This window comes from Rhea pennata, chromosome 20, assembly GCF_028389875.1.
Source record: "Rhea pennata isolate bPtePen1 chromosome 20, bPtePen1.pri, whole genome shotgun sequence".
Lineage (NCBI taxonomy): Eukaryota > Metazoa > Chordata > Aves > Rheiformes > Rheidae > Rhea > Rhea pennata.
The window spans coordinates 2,992,988-3,005,936 of record NC_084682.1 but is presented as its reverse complement, the minus strand read 5'-3'; the positions used below and the strand labels follow the sequence as shown (position 1 = coordinate 3,005,936).

The window sequence follows — 12,949 nt, the reverse complement described above, 5'->3', positions numbered from 1 at the left end:
CCTCAAATGAAATTTAAGAACCCTCACTTGCCTACATTCCAGAGGTTTCCATAATGAAATGTTTTAAACTTTATAAACGTTAAATGAGTTAATTAAGTGACCTCACTGAAAACACGTTGATAGCTTTTTTTCCCCCCCTCTGCCCATACTACTCACATCTTCATGCCTACAAGTTCACATACTTAGATTGGCTGCGCAGAGCAAAGACAATATATATGGAGAGCAAAACACAACTACCGTGGGTCTAAGATTAGGTCTATCGCTGTTATGCAAGTCCTCTTACAGATCACCTTTTCATATAGCTTGTTTCTGAAACATTAATCATCATCATTCTAGCTTTTGTATATAAAGAGGGGGGAAAAAGTACTTTTTACAAGTTGAGCCTTTCCTTACCTTATTTTCTGCATAAGCAAGCCAACGGCTTCCAAGAGCAATAGGATTCATGTTTGGCCCTGGACAAGGATAGCAGCCTGAAAAGTTTAAAAAAGCAGCATTTAAAAATATCTTAATGACTTCTTACAAAGAATTTTACTTATTGCCAAGAAAACAAAAAGTCTAAACAAAGGCCTTTCATTTGCTAATATCACTCAGTGAACGCTTGCATTTTTGCAGCTAAAGATAAGGCTGTGGTTAGATGAGCTATTCTGAACAGTTAATTACGTGCAAACACTAGTTTCTCCTTATGCTTGCATTTTTTAATGCCATTTTGATACAGTGGGGTGAGAGGATATTTAAGAGTAGTTTCAATTGGTTTTGTATCTTCACATTTCAATTAATTTTATTTGACTGAAGTATTACTGTTGATCAACAGTTTCAGATAGATTCAAGTACTTCTGTTTTTATGTAGTGTGAAAGGCTCTGTTGTGCTTCTGCTTTTGTTTTTACTAATCCTGTCCTGAAGCCCTTAGCCTCCCAGACTTCCGCACGTTTAACTTTACACAACTACTGAAATCTTCACTCCCTTAAAATCAGCGGCAAATTTTCCACTGTTTGCCTGATTTTCGCTAGCTTTACCTCATAACTAAAAAAAAAAAAGAAAAAAGGTATATACACATGCATAAAGATGAACATAATGTAACAAAATATTCCTCCTGAGGATTAAAAGGTTAAGATACCTATAACATAAAACAATCAAAATTATACGAAAGAAAATATGGGAAGGCTTAAAATGGACAGGGCCAACGTTAAGCGCAATTTAATAAATAAAGCCAGTGTAAAAATAAGGAGTACCACACTATTAGCTACTCATATTAAAAATACAAGATTTAAAATTATTGAAAAAAATTACATAATGGTTAAACATAAATTAAAAGCTTAGGTAATCTAGAACTCAAAGTAGCATGCTGACTCTCATCCTAACTGCTATTACTGTCCTGTTTCCCCTTCTTTGTCTTTTGTCATTTTAGATTAAGCTCTGTAGAGGGGCTGGTTATTTTTTTTGGACATACAACCCTCACTTGTGTTTAGCACCCAAATCCTCCTGATGCATCCGCACTTTGCTGTTCCAACCCTGACACTGGAAACATCCAGGCTGTGTGCTTCTCGCAGGGTGACTTTAGGGGGTTCTTTGTCAAGGCAAGAGTCTGGAAGTTCAGATACTAAAATCGCACAGATGAACCCATAAAACTGTTTACTAATTAGGGCCCTGATAACAAGATACAAGCTTGAGTGTTCAAATACTAAGGCCTTCAGCCACGTGAATAAAACCATTTATTAGACAAGGCCTAAATCAGTTCTGAAATGCAAAACACTATAAAAAAAGAAACTTCTTATAAAAGAGGGGAGGCGCTATCAAACAAACAGTCAAGCTCCACTTTCCCCGATTCTTGAACCATAGGTGAACATCGACAATTCAGCAAGTCAGAGTCTCTCCCTGGTTGACCAAGAAATATGGAATTAAATCCAACCCTTTAAAAATTATAGACATGTCCCTCTCCTTTAAAGGAGTCCTGGTTAGCTGAATCTGTATCACAGGCAGAAGGAACGCTGAGATCAGGCAAACAGCATTTCAGAACAACACGTATAGTAAGATATCTATTGCATAAAATCCAGCATTGCACTATGAGAAGTAACATGCACAGAAAAAGACACAGCTGGCTAGGTTTCTGTTCCACCAACGTATCAGGTGTCGGACGCTTGGACACTCATCTGCAGAGTACGGATGAGACAGAAAAAGCAAACCTATTGCCTTTCTTCATTTGACAAGTATCAGGACCTTTTCAAACAGGCCCCTAAAACATCCAGAATACTTACCGGGGACAACAAACCTTCCTTTTAAATTAACTGGATTATTTTCAAGGCTTTCAAAACCGTTGAAAAAGATGTGTAAGAGGGTGTTAACTATAATATACAGGTGTCATTTTAAACTGACATTTGATAACACTTAAAGACATGCTTGATGGCGGTTTTTGTTGGGCACATGCAGAAGTGGCTTCTATACTGTTCATGCCAGTTTGGTATAAACAGTTCCTTACTTCATTTCGTTAGAGCAGAGCGCTGAGGGCATTACAAAATTCAAAAGATCACAGCAAGCTATTTCAAAGGTCACAAAGCAATGGAAGGAAAAAAGCAGCAATTCATCCAATTAAATCCATCTCAGGCCAGGAAAGCAAAACCAAGAGAGTATTTTGTAAGGCCTTATCACTGCCTTGATCTCAGGAAGGAAAATGAATTCTGAAGAGAAGATGCCACAATTGTTATTACATTCCAGCACTGCATAAAATGTGGGTAGCCAGAGCCTCTTAAGGAACAAAGAAAGCAAAAAAGAAAAAAAAAAAAGTTGTAAATACAACCTTAGGTTGTAAATACAAACATGTTCTTCCGATGACATTACAGATCTGGACCAGTACGGATTTGATGCTGATTTCTGCTTCAGCAATTCTTATCTGTCTCTGCAACGACATGCAGGCCCCCAAACAGCATTTATTTCTCTTCCCTTTTATGTACGAAAGATATCAATAAAAGCTGCCAAATGATAACCTTCCTCTAAATTTTCACAGTGACCTCAGAATTAGTCACCTGCTTTTCCTCTCTCAGGCTCTGCAAGCGCACGCAGTCTCTCTCCTGCGGAGAGCAGGGGGAGCAGCAGCCTACGCATGCACTGCGATGGCAAGACCCACGCACGCTGCAAGCACAACAAGAACAAACGCCTCGCTCGGGAAAGGGAGCTGTTACCAATTATTTCAATGAACTGACGTAAACAAGGAACTACAAAAAGCACTATTCTTTAAATCCAAAAGGAATTCAAACGAAAAACACTGTAAAGTTTTCTCTGAAAAACTGCAGCTGTTTTCACCAAGCCTATTACAGGTAGTTCCGTGAACTGGATTTGAGCAATTAGATACAGCTCCACATACAAGTCAGTCGATTCTAATAATAACCTCTACAGAGGTCAACAATTCAACCCAGTACTAAATTCTTCTTTCTTCTCTCAGATACAAAAAGCAGCATTAAAAAAAAAAAAAAAAAAAAAAAGCTATTTCCTCCCTTTCTTTTCTTTGTCAGTAGATGCATTTTCTTGCTACAGTACAAGGATAAACAAAGGGTTATATTTTATGGAAAGGAAAAGCAAATTGTTTTTCTGCTTTCCAAAAAAAACAGCTGGAGTCAGCAGAACATCATCTACTAAGCAAATGAAAAGACAGACACAGCGTGACCTATCGAGCTCAGCTATCCAATCATTACAAGCCTAACTCTCCTAAAGATTAACTTCTATTTCTACTAAGCTTCAAAACAACTGAGGAAAAATCCATTCTAAGCAACAACAGCAGCAATTTTCACATGTTTACAATACGAATGAACATAATGAGAACGCAGAACTAACTGTCAAGACGACCAAAGTTTCCAAGTTTTAATGACGGTATGGAGAGGTCATCCAAGAAAAGATCACTAAGGGAAAGTCCTTCTAAAAGGACAGCAAATCAAGCAAACACTGAACAACATGAGATATTATAAGCTTTACTGGGACCATCACCCACACAAGATAAGATGAAAACTTACTGTAAACTATTTTAAATGCTTTTAAATACACAATTACTCTACTCTTCAGTGCTTTATAGCGATAAACACAGAAAAGGTACCGTGAATAGGAAAAACACTAGCAAACAATATTGTGAAAGTCTGAAACTAAGTGCAAGCTCTTTGTGTTAACTTGATCAAGTTACTATGCCCAAGAACTCCAACTTTTGAGGGCCAAAAGCGACAATAATGAGTAAGAAATGGGCTACGGGCATCCTCAGAACAGGGACTGATTACAGAAGACTTCACGAGCAGCATCCTGAGCGAGACTGGTACTGGATACTGTGTGCCTTGGTTTTCCCATTTGCAATATGAAAATTTTCCCTACACCATGATGGTACTGTAGGGAAATTCTGTAGCATTACAAAGTTCTCAGACTGTATCCATCTGTTTTTTTAATTGTAACTGAGTTATTAAATTATAACCTGAAGAAAGCAAATAGTTTGCAATTATCTGAAATCTAAAATCATCACTTTTCAGATACTTTTATGAAACTCTGCCACTCTTTGAAGTTCAAATCCATAAATCCATAATAAACAGTTACCTCATCTACTCATTCTGAAAAAAATAAATAAATCACACAGCTACCTATTTCTCTGACTCTGGATTTCTCCATTGATTTATGCTTCTAAAGAAAACTAAGACTTTTTTTTTTTTTTTTTTTTTTTTTTTTTAAATAAGGCTCATCCTGTCGCTTCAGTAGGGCAGGGTGAGTACTCAGACAGCAGCCAAGAAGAGAAAAGCAACACATTCCCCCCCTCCCATTTTGCTTATAAACAAGCAGTACATTGGAAACGCGCTGCTGAGAGGAACAGGGCCATTACAAAGTTGTGGGGGCCCTAACAGACATTAAGCCAACACATCCCCAAAGCAGCCACTTGGAAAGCTTGAGAGCTTGAGTCATCTGAGTTGGGGCAGCTCTCCATCACGCCGCACAGGGTTTTCATGATGGAAAAAAAAAGAAAAGCTAAACAAAAAAAACAAGTGTTTATCCAGGATAAGATGTAAAGTTAGGGTTAAACTGTGCCTACATCTAGAGGCATCTAAGCCTTCAATGGTTGATTTTTTCTGGAGGACCAGAGCTGTGCACCTGTGTCATCCAAGACAACACCACAACCTAGCCCATTAGCAAGTCCAGCCAACGTCCTCCAACGAGGCACACTGCTGCGCGTGCGCCCTTGCACAAACACCCTGCACAGCCTGAGTGGATTCACCGAGTGAAGAGCTAAATAAACTCTTATCATTGCAAAATATTCAGATTTAAACTTACACTAGAAGGCAACGCTTGTCTATAGAAAAATCTGGCACTAACAGTTGGAATTTGTCACTTATTTTCAGTGTACATAAATGAGGTTCTCACAGCTGAACACGGCTCCTTACACGAAGTACAGCTGTATTCCCTTCGCAGTCCTCCCTAAAATGCTGTCTGCAATGACATGCTCTAAACTGTTTCAGATTAATGTGCAAATGAATAAAGTGAATGAAACCAAAACCAAATCAGAAGGGTCCCGATCATCCTCACTGTTTTTATTCCAACAAATCCCCCCGTGCTCATCTCAAGACGCTACTGGCCAGTTCTTCCTCTCCCAGCATAGTGAGCTGTAGTATACACACCTATTTCAGTCATGGGGGAAAAACAAAAACAAAAAAAAAAAAAAAAAAAAAAACCCATCTGTTTATGATATCTGCCAGGCTTTTATCTCCTCTTTTTTCTTTTTAATGAAAACCATTTTAGAAAGTTGTTCTTTTCTGTCTTTTTTTTTTAAACATAATTTTCACTGCCTTCCTTTCCCAGATCCTCTCTAGTCTCCTGTGCCCTGATACATATTCACCCTTTCTGGTATCAGTTATAAGGATTAGTCTCATAATTACAGTAACTTTTTTAAAAAAAAAATTGATATTCCATGCCTCACATCCACCAGACAGTGAGAAACACCTACTAGTGCTGTCCAACTTGATTTCAGGCTACCTCTCTATTTCAGCGTTTACATGATATGTGAGTACACACAGAAAAAGAAGAAAGAAATTGCGTCTCTTCTGAATGCGATGAGTATGACGTTGGGATAGGACAGAGTCAGCAAACATAAGGAATCCTGGTCAAGACTTCCACAGGTAACCTACATCCTGCAGGAAGCAGGTTTGTAAGTCAGTATGTTGTGCCTACTCCCCTAATCAAAACTAAATAATTGAAATCTGCTGAGAACACAGATTACTGGATAAACAAAGGTTTTTTGGTTTCATTATGTGAAGAGGCTCATTAAAGGTGATATATGTCATCTCAAATTAAGTTTCCAAACATATTTTTGAGCAAATTCCAAAATGCAGAATTCTATTCGATCCGAATTATTTACTTTTGATCATCCAAAGTATTTGCCACTATTTTAAAAATTCAGGAAGCAAAGTCATTGTGCAACCTTAAAGTTACAGTAACTCTCTAAAACTATGGTACATTTTAGAAGTTTAGTCACTGGATGTAGTTTATAATCAATAATTTTTTCTAGGTCTTATGAAATATATAGCACAAATTACAAAATAATTTTGTAATTTAACTACTAAGTATTGCGATCCAAAGTAGCCAGAAAAAAGACCCACGTCAGAGGGCACAGAAAGAGTATTTAAAATAAATAACGGATAGAGCGATACTGCTGTTGCAGAAGCATTGTTTATTCCAATGAAAACAGATCAGAAGTTGTTTCACCTGATGTTTCTTGTTTATTTTTTATTTTTTTTAGCATAACCAAGTAAACCAAATTTATGTGTTTATAAATTGTATAAAGTAATAGTTTATAAATTCCTTTGGGTTCCTTCTAGATGAAAGGCCCTATGTAAATGTTACTACTCTCCCAGTCACATACTTTCCAGGACTCTTCTATTGTTCTTGTACTTCCTTCTGCTTAAGTATCACCCATAAAAAGCGAACAACAGAGCAAACCAGCAGGATGCACCCAACTGTAAAACCATGTTTGCCATGTAGGGTTTTTTGTTTGTTTTTTCCAATCCTTGTAGCACTTTCTCCAAGAAACACTAGAAAATTCCAGAAAAAGTGAAAAATTAAGTCCACAAATGCCCCATATACTGTCATCACTTCTCTTCACAGGGTAATATTTGTGTGTGTTATGTTCACAGTAGCCTCAATGCTGCAATGTAGCATTGAGCGATCCTGGCATGGGAGAATTCCCTCGCACAGACTCAAGCCAGGAATCTTTTTTACATACTTAATTACTATAGAAACCTCCTTTCCCTTTCAATGCTGTCATGGCATTTTCAAGTATTTTATTGTTAGTGTTAGTGTTCATGTTTAAGACCAGTGACAGAGCTTTTACTATAGATAACTGCAGCCTTTAATGGCTGTTAAGCTTGGTTGATTAATTTAACAAATTCTACTGGTTTCAGGACAAACTATGCTCCAACCTCTCAGACAATTGGACAGTGACAAATAATAATATCACTACAGAGGTTATTGTTCCTGTACAGGACAATGTGAATAAGATTGCTTGTTCTGGCCTTTAACATTCAAGATCTGGGTTTTTTAGTTAAAAATAGCTTACACAAAAGCCAACAGCATTTCCTGTTCTATATATAATTTTTAAATTTGTCAAAAGCAGGACATACGGATATAAGTCTCGGGTGTGAATTACTTATTACTGTCTTTATGGAATTTTTCTGTAACATTTATGCTTTCCTGAAATATAATACAATAACTTGTAAGCCACAAAGACATTTCTTTCCATACATCTTCCACCTTGTCATAAAGGCTTTTTCAAAAAGTAGCCTAATTATCCTGTAATAGTGACACATGGATTACCAGATTAAAAAAAAAAAGCTCTGGTAAACAACATTGTTAAAAATTAAAAAACAAGATCGAATCAGCATTTCTCACAGATGGTAATTACAAAGTACATGAGGTTCTCCTTTATTTTTTTAATATATATATATATACACACACAAACATATATATATATATATATATATACACACACACACATACATATATGTATGTATACACACACACAGAGGTATGTTACTGATGCAGAAACTACCAGTAGCCTGTGGACAATTCACAGGAATGTACTTGGCTTCTCTTCACTGATCAAGAAGCCATTCTGAAACAAGAGCTTTCTTCCCACCTGCATTTAAGGACTTCCAATTCGAACCAACAGTCTCCCTCCACAGACACAGGAATCCTATCAATTATTATAGCATGTGGGATGCCCAAGATAAATACCACTTAGTGATCATGGCTGAGAAGGGAAATGTACATTCTTCAAGAGCTCTGCTTATAACTCTTTGGGTATTAAACTTTTTCACGAGACATCTAGAGTTTTTACTTCAAAGTAAAGAGATCAAACTGTTCTCTATGTGTCGATCAGGGAAAAGGCATTCCAACAAAGCTTAAAAAAATGCACAAAAACCCTAGATGACTTCCAGATCAGTCCCGTGACAAACTGAAACCCACATTCTATTCTTGTACGTGAGTGTCAGTGAAGACAGGACTACAACAGTCAAATTACAAATCAGAGAGTCAAATACTGTTTTTTCTTATTTTATTTGAGAGGTGCAGGTGGGGTGCATTTAATATATACTGAATAATTTTTGGCATGTGGTAAGGCAAAAGTCGTTTGAGACTATATACAATAAAGTACTCTGACTAAAATCTGGAAAATTACCTCTTAAGGCTCTAGCTGTACAGCATCAATAGAAATGTGGTGCCAGCTAATGGCTGCAATAACTGTCTTCATCCCTAGAGAATAACGGATGGAGAATATATCAATATAAGAAGTGGAAGGGCCAGAGAAACTGAGCAGGCACTAGTTATCGGACACAAAGATGATGCCACATGCACGATGTTATCTGTGATAATCTTTACTTAGGGCTTTGGGGGTGGGAAGGATATTCTTTACAGAGAAGAAAGTGTCCATCAGGCCATATTCATAATCATCAATGTTCACTAAGTAAGCATTTTTCGAGAAGGGTTGTAGGAACACTGATGGAATAGAAATCAATGAAATTCAGCTTTTTTGCATCTATTCTTTACAGAACAAAGCAGGAAAAAAAAAGCCTGTACATCACTTTAGGTTTTGGTCTTACAGTCAAATGCAGTATCAGGAAAAAAGACTCCAAAGGAAATCTTACATTAACCAGAGTAAAACTTTACATTCACAGCTACCAAGAGAAACATATTTTTGTTATAAGTATGAAATAAATTTGTTGGGTTTGGCCACACAAGCACTTCAAACAGCAAATTCACAACCTATATCGTTTTGATTTCCCTTTAATGCAAGTCTTTTCTTAATGAAACTGAGTTGACTCCAAATGTAGGCATGGTGGAGAACAGACTGCCACGTGACAGTAGCGGGCATGAGCTCTCTGCACACTGACGGTTTGCCTTTCCTTAGCTGCTGTTGAAATAAGACAACTTCACAGGATACATTAGTGAATATATAGGATTGAGATGCAAAAGTAATTTTTCTGTGACTATCGAACATTACCTTTCCTAAGTTTAAACGTGTGTCTTGAATTCACACACCAACACTGGAGCACCTGTGCAGTGAGTTTTTGTTACAAAAGGAACAAGTAAAATATGCTGGCACTCTGCCACTCAAGCCAAATCAGCCTATTTCCATCTAATTTCATGAAAAACCACTCTGCCTCCCTTCCTCCCCCCAAGAAAAGAAGATTACTATCTCAAATTTTCACTGTTAGCTCAAAAAAAAAAAAAAAAAAAAGAATCAGGAAATGCAACAGTTAAACATTCCAACAGCAGCATAAACTTGACCATGTCCTACATCCTGAATATTTTATGGTATATTTATTACAACAATATATTAAGCTACACATTCAACCACAAAAGCAAAAACAGAAAGACAAATACTATTCATATGTAACACAGCTGCATTAGCAAGGCTGAGGAACACTAAACTTCAGAATTCTTAACACTGCTTTTAATTGTATGTTCTGCATTTAATTTCCATGTATGAATAGTCAACAAAATGGACAAGTGCTTCTGCTTAATTATGTCTGCATTTAAGCTGTCTCAATGAGGTTCTAAAGCTTATACTCCATTAAGTAGATACAGATGGGAGATGTGATTTCTTGTATTATCACCAAGTCTTTTTTCACAAACCTGTCCTTTTTTCTTCTTTTTTTCCAATGGTTTACACTGTCACAGAAATGTCTTCAAAGCACTAGTGATCCTAATTTCATATTTTTGGCCCTTACGCCCTTGCTTCCAACCAAAAGCATTTGAATAACACAGCTGAGAATACTCCTCATGAAGACAAACTCGCAAGGTAGCCCCTGTCATTCTCACTGTTGCATTCCAACTGAGGTGCATCAGGAGGGGTCCACAGTCATGACAGGACGTAGTCTGACCATTTTGCAGAGCAGGGATACCCCAATAATAGGAGGAAAAAAAAAAAAAGTCTATAAGACCTTTTGCCAATCTTCCTTTTCAGAGATTTCTACCTTCTCAACTGAAACCAACATTTCCCTTTCCTAAATTAAAGCAAAATGATTCACAAGAGCCCAGCTGCTGACCAGTTGGCTGATTGTCAGAAATCAAAGCAGCTAACAAGATAGCTCACTTATATCAAATTTCAAAAGAATTTACACATCAGAATAATTTAAGCCTTTAAAAATGTACTGTCAGGTCTAGATTTCAGTACATGCAAAACCTGAAAGTTAAGACAGAAGCCCCATTGCAGCCTTTAACATGCCAGCGCATTACACTCACTGACAGCATAAGCTACTAAGTGGAACAACAGAGCTTCAAAAACCTCAGGACAACTAGCCACCAGCACATATCCAAGAAAGTCATTCACCCAGAAGAGCAGCACACTATTTTTACCCAGTCACACCTCCGTCACTGGCCACAGGCAAGCAAGGTGGTGGGAGGGTGGCAGTGATGCCAGCAGCAGCTGTTTGCTGGGTTATGCAGCATTTTCAAACACCTAAGCCAAAGTGAGTAATATCTTTAACTGAGTTTTGGAACTCCAGAGCTAGAAGAAAGGTTGAGAACATTCTGAATATCTGCAGAAGTTTGGTTTTTGTTGTCTTTAAATTCCACGTCTGTTTCACAAAAATGCATTGAAAATTTAAAGTTACTGTTAGGAGTAAGAGATCTCTGTTCCACAAAATCCAGTTCAGTCAGTTTTTAAAAACAAATTTCAGTATCTTTTTTCTTTGTAGATAACTGGAGTTAGAAAAGCAGATTGTTGAAATACATCCTTAATGGAGACTCTTGAATTTTTGACCTAAAATAAAGCAAGGCTTGTACCCTGATTCTCTTTGGTGGAACAAAAATGAAGATTAATAAAAAAAAAAAACCAAAAACAACAACAACAAAAAAAAAAGCAAGCCTCTCTCCTTTTGGTTGTCTTTACTGAACACTAGCAGATTCTTAGGTATCTTATGTTCATGCATAGGAAGAAACTGACACCTATTGGCAACTTTAATATTACTACATAATGGTGCTTTTCTTCAAACTCTTGTAAGAAATAGCTTCTTATAAATAGATTTTTCTTTAAACACACAGGTAATACAGAAAGATAAGATAATTTAGAACTTTTCCTATTGTGACTGAAAATATACTCAGGAAGTTTCAGCTTTTCCTTTTTAACAATAAAGCTCCAATATTTCCAAAGTAAATTACGATCTCTCAGCAATCTAAGGAGTTTAAGAGGCTAACCTAATGAATGAACACTAGCACTGTTCATTAGCCACCTGGTGAAATTATATTGTCATTTTTCTCAGGCTAATAATTTCCTGGCATTCAGAATTATATAGACAACACACACAGTCCTGGGAGCAGATAAATTGCACCCTAATCCTAACTACATCTAGTAACAACTCAGAGCAAAAGTAGAAAACTATTGTCTTTCCCTACTAGCATGTAAATTACTGCATTACAGATGTTAGCGCAGCAGACAGAGGGACACTCGCAGCAGAGGAATAGCTTTTGGAGAGCACCTTATCTGCTACAATCTGTTGCCTCCTACTAAGAGGCAAGTAGGGAGGGATGAAGGGGAGTCACCAGCAAACAGTCCCTCCACGCTCAAGATAGAGCGCCTGCAGACAAATGCATCTTTTGGTGCGGTAGCAATCACTGACCTGCTTGAGCTTTGGGGGCTGCTAAACTAGGGAGAAATTAAAGAACAAAAGTACTTGGGACTCAGGAACAACAACAACAAAAAAGTACACAGATCACTATCAATCTGTTTTCGATCTGTTGATTATCCAAACAACACAAAACTCAAAATACAGTCTCTGTATTTCTGCAAAATAAAGAGTATTTGAACTACGTAGGAATATCAATGTAAGCAATCTTCACTGCAAATGAAAAATTAGCTACAGCACCAAGAGATGTGCAAAGAGTCACAGATTCACAGAGTAATGGAACTATATAAAAGAAGAAACAAATTTCCTGAAACTCCAAATGAAGTCGAGGAAATGTGCAGATGCTTTGGGGATACAAAAAGTCAAATACTTCCTGCTGCATTTCTGGCATACAACTTCATTCTGACAACAACTGAAAACAAAACAAAACAAAACAAAAAAGTTTTACATCAGTCCACCTACTCACTAGAGCAAAAAGACCAAAGACAACATTATACATACTTGTAACGAAGAATTTTTTGGTGAAGGTACAGCTGTCAAAGGCAGCAATTTTCTCTTGCAAGACTACAACGAGTATCCTGAAAACACAGAAATGGAACACGTACTTTAAACATTAAATGCATTGGTTTAAAGATTCAATATCTAAATGTAATTATTTCAAAAGCATCAATATAAATTCTACGGTGATAAACTGCCAGGTTACCAATACATGGCAGTTATTGAGGATTCTCTCTCATCCCAACCACATAACCTTCATTTCAGGAAGTACACAGATCTGATACAGAACAACATAGCATATTTATGATATACCTCCTGC

General features: G+C 37.1%; 1 protein-coding gene across 8 annotated transcripts in view; it reads right to left on the bottom strand.

Moving 5' to 3' along the window:
- Positions 1-12,949, bottom strand: part of BCAS3 (BCAS3 microtubule associated cell migration factor) — a 372,839-nt gene that overhangs the window by 301,433 nt on the left and 58,457 nt on the right. For all 8 annotated transcript variants that reach the window (XR_009960449.1, XM_062592657.1, XM_062592659.1 and 5 more), the window contains 2 exons: positions 12,634-12,710; positions 394-470 (listed from right to left, as the gene is read on the bottom strand). Coding sequence is in view for 7 of the 8 variants with exons in the window: in XM_062592657.1 (XP_062448641.1) it covers positions 394-470; positions 12,634-12,710 (154 nt within the window). In the remaining variant the exon portion in view is untranslated. The remainder of the gene's footprint in view (positions 1-393; positions 471-12,633; positions 12,711-12,949) is intronic.